Source organism: Bombina bombina, chromosome 8 (assembly GCF_027579735.1).
Source record: "Bombina bombina isolate aBomBom1 chromosome 8, aBomBom1.pri, whole genome shotgun sequence".
NCBI lineage: Eukaryota > Metazoa > Chordata > Amphibia > Anura > Bombinatoridae > Bombina > Bombina bombina.
In genome coordinates this window covers 97302006-97314412 of record NC_069506.1, presented here as the reverse complement: position 1 = coordinate 97314412, position 12407 = coordinate 97302006, and the positions used below count along the sequence as shown (strand labels likewise).

The 12407-nt window shown below is 41.9% G+C and overlaps 1 protein-coding gene across 1 annotated transcript in view; it reads right to left on the bottom strand.

Moving 5' to 3' along the window:
* LOC128638486 (tyrosine-protein phosphatase non-receptor type 11-like) overlaps positions 1-12407 on the bottom strand; it is a 372663-nt gene that overhangs the window by 82719 nt on the left and 277537 nt on the right. The window contains 1 exon segment of the mRNA XM_053690465.1: positions 12212-12325. Within this exon segment, the coding sequence (XP_053546440.1) occupies positions 12212-12325 (114 nt within the window).

Genomic DNA, 12407 nt, shown 5'->3' with positions numbered 1-12407 from the left:
GCTCACAATAGTAAGTGCTCTGTGAACAGTTATACATCTGCTGCAAGTTGGAAAAAAAACAAAAAAAAACAAAACAAGAAAACAACAATAGCCAATCAGCATCAGTCGTGTTGAGGTCATGCACTGCTTTGCTGTGATCTCTAAGGAAGTTTACTATGAAATCAGTGAAATTTTATAGTAAACTTCCTTAAACTGAACAGGAAAATAACATGACTGTGTCTGCACATGACAGATCCACACTCCCTTGCAAGGCCTGGGACTATTATCCTGATGCTTAAAGTCTCTTTACAGTGGGGTGTGAATACTTAGGAAATTTTGAGGTAAATATCTTCTTTTTTTACAAAGATGTTCAGGTGATATATTTTAGTCGGCTTTTTACAGCTATGCTGCATCACTTTCAAGTGCTTCAACATTTGGGTATCATGTCCCGTTAAAGAGACAGTATACTATAAAAACATAATTTATGCTTACCTGATAAATTTATTTCTCTTGTAGTGTGTTCAGTCCACGGGTCATCCATTACTTATGTGATATATTCTCCTTCCCAACAGGAAGTTGCAAGAGGATCACCCAAGCAGAGCTGCAATATAGCTCCTCCCCTCACATGTCATATCCAGTCATTCGACCGAAACAAGACGAGAAAGGAGAAACTATAAGGTGCAGTGGTGACTGGAGTTATAATTTTAAAATTTAGAACATGCCTTAAAAAGACAAGGGAGGGCGTGGACTGAACACACTGCAAGAGAAATAAATTTATCAGGTAATCATAAATTATGTTTTCTCTTGTTAAGTGTGTTCAGTCCACGGGTCATCCATTACTTATGGGATACCCATACCAAAGCTAAGTACACGGATGATGGGAGGGACAAGGCAGGAACATTAAACAGAAGGAACCACTGCCTGTAGAACCTTTCTCCCAAAACCAGCCTCCGAAGAAGCGAAAGTGTCAAATTTGTAAAATTTGGAAAAAGTATGAAGTGAAGACCAAGTTGCAGCCTTGCAAATCTGTTCAACAGAGGCCTCATTCTTAAAGGCCCAGGTGGAAGCCACAGCTCTAGTGGAATGAGCTGTAATTCTTTCAGGAGGCTGCTGTCCAGCAGTCTCATAGGCTAAACGTATTATGCTACGAAGCCAAAAAGAGAGAGGTAGCCGAAGCCTTTTGACCTCTCCTCTGTCCAGAGTAAACGACAAACAGAGAAGAAGTTTGTCTAAAATCTTTAGTTGCCTGTAAGTAGAACTTCAGAGCACGGACCACGTCTAGATTATGCAAAAGACGTTCCTTCTTTGAAGAAGGATTAGGACATAATGATGGAACAACAATCTCTTGATTGATATTCCTGTTAGAAAAAACCTTAGGCAAAAACCCAGGTTTAGTACGCAGTACTACCTTGTCTGAATGAAAGATCAGATAAGGAGAATCACAATGTAAGGCAGATAACTCAGAGACTCTTCAAGCCGAGGAAATAGCCATCAAAAACAAAACTTTCCAAGATAAAAGCTTAATATCAATGGAATGAAGGGGTTCAAACGGAACACCCTGAAGAACTTTAAGAACCAAGTTTAAGCTCCACGGAGGAGCAACAGCTTTAAACACAGGCTTAATTCTAGCCAAAGCCTGACAAAAGGCCTGGACGTCTGGATTCTCTGCCAGACGTTTGTGTAAAAGAATAGACAGAGCTGAAATCTGTCCCTTTAGCGAACTAGCGGATAAACCCTTTTCTAAACCCTCTTGTAGAAAAGCCAATATCCTAGGAATCCTAACCTTACTCCATGAGTAACTCTTGGATTCGCACCAATATAAATATTTACGCCATATCTTATGGTAAATTTTTCTGGTCACAGGTTTCCGAGCCTGTATTAATGTATCAATAACCGAATCCGAAAACCCACGCTTTGATAGAATCAAGCGTTCAATTTCCAGGCAGTCAGCCTCAGAGAAATTAGGTTTGGATGGTTGAAAGGACCCTGAATTAGAAGGTCCTGCCTCAGAGGAAGAGACCATGGTGGACAGGACGACATGTCCACTAGGTCTGCATACCAGGTCCTGCGTGGCCACGCAGGCGCTATCAGAATTACCGATGCCCTCTCCTGTTTGATCCTGGCAATCAGTCGAGGTAGCAACGGAAATGGTGGAAACACATAAGCTATGTTGAAAACCCAAGGGGCTGCTAATGCATCTACCAGCACCGCTCCCGGGTCCCTGGACCTGGATCCGTAACAAGGAAGCTTCGTGTTCTGGCGAGATGCCATGAGATCCAGATCCGGTTTGCCCCAACGACGAATCAGTTGAGCAAATACCTCCGGGTGAAGTTCCCACTCTCCCGGATGAAAAGTCTGGCGACTTAGGAAATCCGCCTCCCAGTTCTCTACGCCCGGGATGTAAATCGCTGACAGGTGGCAAGAGTGAGACTCTGCCCAGCGAATTATCTTCGAGACTTCCAACATCGCTAGGGAACTCCTGGTTCCCCCTTGATGATTGATGTAAGCCACAGTCGTGATATTGTCCGACTGAAATCTGATGAACCTCAGTTTTGCTAACTGAGGCCAAGCTAGAAGAGCATTGAATATTGCTCTTAATTCTAGAATGTTTATTGGAAGGAGTTTCTCCTCCTGAGTCCACGATCCCTGAGCCTTCAGGGAATTCCAGACAGCTCCCCAGCCTAGAAGGCTGGCATCCGTTGTTACAATCGTCCAATCTGGTCTGCGAAAGGTCATTCCTTTGGACAGATGAACCGGTGACAACCACCAGAGAAGAGAATCTCTGGTCTCCTGGTCCATATTTAGCAAAGGGGACAGATCTGAGTAATCCCCGTTCCATTGACTGAGCATGCATAGTTGCAGCGGTCTGAGATGCAGGCGCGCAAATGGCACTATGTCCATTGCCGCGACCATTAAGCCAATTACCTCCATGCACTGAGCTACTGATGGGCTTGGAACGGAATGAAGGACACGGCAAGCATTGAGAATCTTTGATAACCTGGACTCCGTCAGGTAAATCTTCATCTCTACAGAATCTATAAGAGTCCCTAGAAAAGGAACCCTTGTGAGTGGTAACAGAGAACTCTTTTCCACGTTCACTTTCCACCCATGCGACCTCAGAAATGCTAGAACTATCTCTGTATGAGACTTTGCATTCTGAAAACTTGACGCTTGTATCAGAATGTCGTCTAGGTACGGAGCCACCGCTATGCCTCGTGGTCTTAGTACCGCCAGAAGTGAGCCCAGAACCTTAGTAAAAATTCTCGGGGCCGTGGCTAACCCGAAGGGGAGAGCCACAAACTGGTAATGCCTGTCTAGAAAGGCAAACCTTAGGTACCAATAATGATCTTTGTGAATCGGTATATGAAGGTAAGCATCCTTTAAGTCTACTGTGGTCATATATTGACCCTCTTGGATCATGGGTAGGATGGTTCGAATGGTTTCCATCTTGAACGATGGTACCCTTAGGAATTTGTTTAAGATCTTTAAGTCCAAGATTGGTCTGAAGGTTCCCTCTTTTTTGGGAACCACAAATAGATTTGAGTAAAATCCTTGTCCCTGTTCCGATCGCGGAACTGAGTGGATCACTCCCATGATTAAGAGGTCTTGTACACATTGTAGAAATGCCTCTCTCTTTACTAGGTTTGTTGATAACCTCGAAAGATGGAACCTCCCTTGTGGAGGAGAGGTTTTGAAATCCAGAAGGTATCCCTGAGATATAATCTTTAACGTCCAGGGATCCTGCACATCTCTTGCCCAAGCCTGGGCGAAGAGAGAAAGTCTGCCCCCCACTAAATCCATCTCCGATAGGGGGCCCTGTCTTCATGCTGTCTTAGGGGCGGGAGTAGGCTTTCTGGCCTGCTTGCCCTTGTTCCATGACTGGTTGCCTTTCCCACCCTGTCTGTAACGAGCAGTAGTTCCTTCCTGTTTTGGAGCGGAGGAAGTCGATGCTGCTCCTGCCTTGAAGTTACGAAAGGCACAAAAATTAGACTGTTTGGCCTTTGGTTTGGCCCTGTCCTGAGGAAGGGCGTGGCCCTTACCTCCCGTAATGTCAGCAATAATTTCCTTCAAGCCGGGCCCGAATAAGGTCTGCCCTTTGAAAGGAATGTTAAGTAGCTTAGACTTGGAAGTTACATCCGCTGACCAGGATTTAAGCCAGAGCGCTCTGCGCACCTGTATGGCGAATGCGGAATTTTTAGCCGTAAGTTTGGTTAGATGTACTACGGCATCTGAAACAAACGCATTAGCTTGCTTAAGGGTTCTAACTTTGCTCAAAGCCTCATCCAATGGCTCTGTGCGAATCGCCTCTTCCAGAGAATCAAACCAGAATGCCGCTGCAGCCGTGACAGGCGCAATGCATGCAAGAGGCTGCAATATAAAACCCTGTTGAACAAACATTTTCTTAAGATAACCCTCTAATTTTTTATCCATTGGATCTGAGAAAGCACAGCTATCCTCCACCAGGATAGTGGTACGCTTGGCTAACGTAGAAACTGCTCCCTCCACCTTAGGGACCGTCTGCCATAAGTCTCGTGTGGTGGCGTCTATAGGGAACATTTTTCTAAATATCGGGGGAGGGGAAAAAGGCACACACTCCTTACTAATAATTTCTGTAAGTCTTTTTGGTATAGGAAAGACGTCAGTACACACCGGTACCGCATAGTATATATCCAACCTACACAATTTCTCTGGAATTGCCACCGTGTCGCAATCATTCAGAGCCGCTAATACCTCCCCTAGTAACACACGGAGGTTCTCAAGCTTAAATTTAAAATTTGAAATTTCTGAATCCGGTCTCCCCGGATCAGAACCGTCACCGACAGAATGAAGCTCACCGTCCTCATGTTCTGCAAATTGTGACGCAGTATCAGACATGGCTCTCGTGTCATCAGCGCGCTCTGTCCTTAACCCAGAGCTATCGCGTTTGCCCCTTAATTCGGGCATATTATATAATACTTCTTTCATAACATTAGCCATATCATGTAAAGTGATTTGTAAGGGCCTAGATGTACTTGGCGTCTCAATCCTACGCATCTCCCGAGCGGGAGACGCAGGTACTGACACGTGAGGAGAGTTAGACGGCATAACTTCCCCCTCGTTGTCTGGTGATAGTTTCTTTATCGGTACGGATTGACTTTTATTCAAAGCAATATCAATACAATTGGTACACATCGTTCTATTGGGCTCCACATTGGCTTTTGAACATGATGAACAAACAGTTTCCTCTGAATCAGACATGTTTAAACAGACTTAGCAATGAAACTAGCAAGCTTGGAAATCACTTTCAATAAGTTTACAAGCAATATAAAAAACGCTGCAGCGCTTCAAAAAATACAGATATAATTAAACAATTCTTAACAAGAAGTGTATTATTAGCAGAGGATTGCACCCATTAGCAAAAGGATGATTAACCCCTCAATACCCAAAACGGATAAAACGGATATCAAGATTTAACGCTTTTAATCACAGTCAAGCACACTGTCACAGATCTGCTGTGACTGATTACCTCCCTCACAAATGAATTTTGCAGACCCCTGAGCTCTCTAGAGACGTCCTGGATCAAGGAGGAAGAAGCAGGAAGACTGTGCTAGAATTTTAACTGCGCAACAAGGCGCTAAAACTAGGTCCCTCCCACTCCTATCACAACAGTGGGAGCCCTGATATAACGGTTTCCATGCAGAAAAATATGTTAGCCATGTGGAAAAAAATCATGCCCAAAGAGATTTATCACCAAAGTACCTCACAAAAACGAATAACATGCCAGTAAACGTTTTATTAAAAAGCAACATTTTCCAATGTCATGCAAAGTTATCACTAAGCCTGCTACCAGTCGCTACCACTGCAGATAAGGCTTAAGTATTATTTCAGTTTTAACAGTATTTTCCCAGTCAAATTCTAGTCCCTAGAAAATAACTTGACTGCGCATACATTTATCAGCCTGATACCAGTTGCCACTACTGCATTTAAGGCTGTACTTACATCATACGGTAACAGCAGTATTTTCTAAGTCAATTCCATTCCCAGAAAATAAAGTACTGCACATACCTCATTTGCGGAGGACCCCGCATGCTATTCCCAGTTTCTGAAGTTACCCCACTCCTCAGAATGTCGAGAACAGCCAGTGGATCTTAGTTACGCCTGCTAAGATCATAGAAAAAAAACGCAGGCAGTTTCTTCTTCCAAATACTGCCTGAAATAGAAAAACAGCACACTCCGGTGCCATTTAAAATAACAAACTTTTGATTGAAGAATAGATAAGTAAAAACTCCAGCTCCTCTCGCGACCTCCTTCTTTGTTGAGGGTTGCAAGAGAATGACTGGATATGACATGTGAGGGGAGGAGCTATATAGCAGCTCTGCTTGGGTGATCCTCTTGCAACTTCCTGTTGGGAAGGAGAATATATCCCATAAGTAATGGATGACCCGTGGACTGAACACACTTAACAAGAGAAATAGTTTTTTGCTTAATGTGTTTCCAGTTACTTTTTTTACCAGCTGCATAGCATAAAATGTATGAGATTTGCTTTTTAAGGTTTATTTGTGTATATGAATTAGCTGATTTTGTGTTTTGAAGCCACAACCTAATAAAATGGGTTGAGCTTGTAGGTATAATCAGATCTCATTACTTTATCACATTGTGTACATATAGATGCTTCTTTATCTTATATCTGTCCGTAAATCGATCACCAATACTTGGAGAGAACAATGGAAAACTAACATTTTATTACCTTATCTCTGCTATAACCCACTGGGAGTGTAATTTCTTCTACTGGCTGTGTTAACACAGCTTGGCCTTGAAGCCAACAACTTTCAGGATGGGTGGGGATACCACAGGCTAAATAAACTATTTAAAATGCCAATATAAGGGTAATGGAAATACTTGTAAACAGTTTAGTACACTCCAGCAGGTAAAGGGGATCATTGGGAACAAATTGAAGGGGAGAACATTTTTAAATAAACTGTACATTAATAATGCCACTGTTCATCTGCCAATCTTTGTACACATAATCAAACCATAACCTCTTAAAAGGCACTAAATTCAAAATTAAACTTTTATGATTCAGTATGCAGTTTTAATTTCAATTTATTTCCTTCAAATGCTGAAATGAAAGCCTTCATCTATCCATAAAATAGTATTAGAGTGATATGTAGTAACTCCTGCTGTGCACTTGAGTGCTGGATCTTACTTTTATTGTAAGATTGTACTTACCACAATCTTTTTATATGCACACATTGAGGCAACAGCTCTTACTGAGCATGTGCCAGAGTTCACAGTGTATACCTATATGATTCTATGATTGGCTAATAGCTGTCACATGATACAGATGGCTGGCTAATTTAAGTAAATTTTGACAATTGTCAGAAAAAAAAATCTACTGCTCATTTAAAATTCAGATAAGTGCTATTACATTGTCTTTTTTATGTGTGTCAATTATGCAACTCTACTGTATTGTCCTTTAAGTGCTAAGTTTCAAGACGTTCAATGAATTGTTTGGAGTAGAATAGATGTGCACAAGGAGCTAGGTGCGAGGAAGGAGGAGCAAGCGGTAAAAATGAAAGTGAAACCTATGTTATTGTTTTTTAAAAACTATTTCAATTATTATTTAGACAATGACTATTTTTTTCCTTCCAATAATGTACAGCAGAAAAGTGGTCTAATCTAATCTGTTTCATTCTCTTGGTATCATTTGTTGAAGGAGCAGCTATGCACTACTGGTTTCTAACTGAACACATTGGTGAGCCAATCACAATCAATATATATATACAGCGACCAATCAACAGCTAGGGCCTAGGTTCTCTGCTGCTCCTGAGCTTGTCTAGATAAACCTTTCAGTAAAGGATAACAAGAGAAGGAAGCAAATTAAATAATAGAAGTAATTTGTAAAGTTGTTTAAAATTGTATTCTCTATCTGAATCATGAAAGAAAATGTTTGGGTTTCATGTCCCTTTAACCTATTAACGCGCATCATTCACCTCAAATAATTTCAGAATTATCTATGAATTTCATATGATATATAACCAAATCAGCAATTTTCTGATAAAACTGTAAAACTAACCTAGAAAGTTATTCTAAAAAACAGAATTTATGCTTACCTGATAAATTACTTTCTCCAACGGTGTGTCCGGTCCACGGCGTCATCCTTACTTGTGGGATATTCTCCTCCCCAACAGGAAATGGCAAAGAGCCCAGCAAAGCTGGTCACATGATCCCTCCTAGGCTCCGCCTTCCCCAGTAATTCGACCGACGTAAAGGAGGAATATGCATAGGAGAAATCATATGATACCGTGGTGACTGTAGTTAGAGAAAATAATTCATCAGACCTGATTAAAAAACCAGGGCGGGCCGTGGACCGGACACACCGTTGGAGAAAGTAATTTATCAGGTAAGCATAAATTCTGTTTTCTCCAACATAGGTGTGTCCGGTCCACGGCGTCATCCTTACTTGTGGGAACCAATACCAAAGCTTTAGGACACGGATGATGGGAGGGAGCAAATCAGGTCACCTAGATGGAAGGCACCACGGCTTGCAAAACCTTTCTCCCAAAAATAGCCTCAGAAGAAGCAAAAGTATCAAATTTGTAAAATTTTGTAAAAGTGTGCAGTGAAGACCAAGTCGCTGCCTTACATATCTGATCAACAGAAGCCTCGTTCTTGAAGGCCCATGTGGAAGCCACAGCCCTAGTGGAGTGAGCTGTGATTCTTTCAGGAAGCTGCCGTCCGGCAGTCTCATAAGCCAATCGGATGATGCTTTTAAGCCAAAAAGAGAGAGAGGTAGAAGTTGCTTTTTGACCTCTCCTTTTACCAGAATAAACAACAAACAAGGAAGATGTTTGTCTGAAATCCTTTGTAGCCTCTAAATAGAATTTTAGAGCACGAACTACATCCAAATTGTGCAACAAACGTTCCTTCTTTGAAACTGGATTCGAACACAAAGAAGGCACAACTATCTCCTGGTTAATATTTTTGTTAGAAACAACTTTCGGAAGAAAACCAGGCTTAGTACGCAAAACCACCTTATCTGCATGGAACACCAGATAAGGAGGAGAACACTGCAGAGCAGATAACTCTGAAACTCTTCTAGCAGAAGAAATTGCAACCAAAAACAAAACTTTCCAAGATAATAACTTAATATCTACGGAATGTAAGGGTTCAAACGGAACCCCTTGAAGAACTGAAAGAACTAAATTGAGACTCCAAGGAGGAGTCAAAGGTTTGTAAACAGGCTTGATTCTAACCAGAGCCTGAACAAAAGCTTGAACATCTGGCACAGCCGCCAGCTTTTTGTGAAGTAAAACAGATAAAGCAGAAATCTGTCCCTTCAAAGAACTTGCAGATAATCCTTTCTCCAAACCCTCTTGTAGAAAGGATAGAATTTTAGGAATTTTTACCCTGTTCCATGGGAATCCTTTCGATTCGCACCAACAGATATATTTCTTCCATACTTTATGGTAAATTTTTCTAGTTACAGGCTTTCTAGCCTGAATAAGAGTATCAATGACAGAATCTGAGAACCCACGCTTTGATAAAATCAAGCGTTCAATCTCCAAGCAGTCAGTTGGAGTGAGGCCAGATTCGGATGTTCGAACGGACCTTGAACAAGAAGGTCCCGTCTCAAAGGTAGCTTCCATGGTGGAGCCAATGACATATTCACCAGGTCTGCATACCAAGTTCTGCGTGGCCACGCAGGAGCTATCAAGATCACCGAAGCCCTCTCCTGATTGATCCTGGCTACCAGCCTGGGAATGAGAGGAAACGGTGGGAATACATAGGCTAGGTTGAAGGTCCAAGGTGCTACTAGTGCATCTACTAGAGTCGCCTTGGGATCCCTGGATCTGGACCCATAGCAAGGAACCTTGAAGTTCTGAAGAGACGCCATCAGATCCATGTCTGGAATGCCCCATAATTGAGTTATGTGGGCAAAGATTTCCGGATGGAGTTCCCACTCCCCCGGATGAAATGTCTGACGACTCAGAAAATCCGCTTCCCAATTTTCCACTCCTGGGATGTGGATTGCAGACAAGTGGCAGGAGTGAATCTCCGCCCATTGAATTACTTTGGTCACTTCTTCCATCGCCAGGGAACTCCTTGTTCCCCCCTGATGGTTGATATATGCAACCGTCGTCATGTTGTCTGATTGAAACCTTATGAATTTGGCCTTTGCTAGTTGAGGCCAAGCCTTGAGAGCATTGAATATCGCTCTCAGTTCCAGAATGTTTATCGGGAGAAGAGATTCTTCCCGAGACCATAGACCCTGAGCTTTCAGGGAGTTCCAGACCGCGCCCCAGCCCACCAGGCTGGCGTCGGTCGTGACAATGACCCACTCTGGTCTGCGGAAGCTCATCCCTTGAGACAGGTTGTCCAGGGTCAGCCACCAACGGAGTGAATCTCTGGTCCTCTGATCTACTTGGATCGTCGGGTACAAGTCTGTATAATCCCCATTCCACTGTCTGAGCATGCACAGTTGTAATGGTCTTAGATGAATCCGCGCAAAAGGAACTATGTCCATTGCCGCAACCATCAAACCTATTACTTCCATGCACTGCGCTATGGAAGGAAGAAGAACAGAATGAAGTACTTGACAAGAGCTTAGAAGTTTTGATTTTCTGGCCTCTGTCAGAAAAATCTTCATTTCTAAGGAGTCTATTATTGTTCCCAAGAAGGGAACTCTTGTTGACGGGAATAGAAAACTTTTTTCTACGTTCACTTTCCACCCGTGAGATCTGAGAAAGGCTAGGACAATGTCCGTATGAGCCTTTGCTTGTGGCAGAGACGACGCTTGAATTAGAATGTCGTCCAAGTAAGGTACTACTGCAATGCCCCTTGGCCTTAGCACCGCTAGAAGGGACCCTAGTACCTTTGTGAAAATTCTTGGAGCAGTGGCTAATCCGAATGGAAGTGCCACAAACTGGTAATGCCTGTCCAGAAAGGCGAATCTTAGGAACCGATGATGTTCCTTGTGGATAGGAATATGTAGATACGCATCCTTTAAATCCACCGTGGTCATGAATTGACCTTCCTGGATGGTAGGAAGAATTGTCCGAATGGTTTCCATTTTGAACGATGGAACCCTGAGAAATTTGTTTAGGATCTTGAGATCCAAAATTAGCCTGAATGTTCCCTCTTTTTTGGGAACTATGAACAGATTGAAGAATAAAAACTACATTTAAACACCAAAAAACTCTTAGCCATCTCCGTGGAGATGTTGCCTGTGCAACGGCAAAGAGAATGACTGGGGAAGGCGGAGCCTAGGAGGGATCATGTGACCAGCTTTGCTGGGCTCTTTGCCATTTCCTGTTGGGGAGGAGAATATCCCACAAGTAAGGATGACGCCGTGGACCGGACACACCTATGTTGGAGAAATTAAACTTTCATCTGAGTTTAAATATTAAGATTACATTATTCAGCAAGAATGAGCCTTTATATAGAAAACCATGATTTAAGTCAAGTCTTACTGACTAGTGATTTAAATTGTGATTTTAGTTAATTTGCTTTAAAGGGACAGTCAAGTATAAATTAAACTTTCATTATTCAGATAGGACTTTTAATTTTAATCAACTTTCCAATTTACTTTTATCATCAAATTAGCTTTTTTCTCTTGGTATTCTTAGTTTAAACTAAACATAGGTAGGCTCATATGCTAATTTCTAAGCCTTTGAGGGCTGCCTCTTATCACATGCTTTTTAAATCTCTTTTCAACACAAAGAGACAGAAAGTACACGTGGGCCATATAGATAACACTGTGTTCAGGCACAGGAGGTTATTTAAGATTTAGCACAAAACAATGCTAAATTTAAGACAATAGATAATAAACAGTCACAGTCATGTGATCAGGGGGCTGGAAGAAGGTTCTTAGATACAAGGTAATCACAGAGGTAAAAAGAATATTAATATAACTGTGTTGGTTATGCAAAACTGGGGAATGAGTAATTAAGGGATTATCTATCTTTTAAAACAATAACAATTCTATGGTTGACTGTCCCTTTAAATCAAATACACCCTGGCCAGAAATCACATTATTTGAATAAGGTAATAGTACTTATGTGTTCAGTCATTGGAAACTAGGTTTGATCCCTAAGAGGTTGGAACAAACGGGGGGGAAAAAAGTCAATAAATATGTTTATTTAATAACTGCCTGCAAAGCTGCATTTTTTGCTACTAGATTTTGATAGTTTATAGTGGAAAATATCATAGTATTCTTGTTATTAGTATTACTATTATAATATACACATACCTCAAATTCTTCCCAGAATCCTTGCTTGGCCTTCTCAGTGTTATCCGCCATTTTGTTCAGCTCCCGGACACGTGTTTCAATGTTGGCTGCATTGATTCTTGTGGCATTGAATGGCTGCATTTAAAAGCACGATTGTGTTCAGTTCTTGAGAAATCAGTTTAAAATATTACATTAAACACTCAATTATCTAACACAG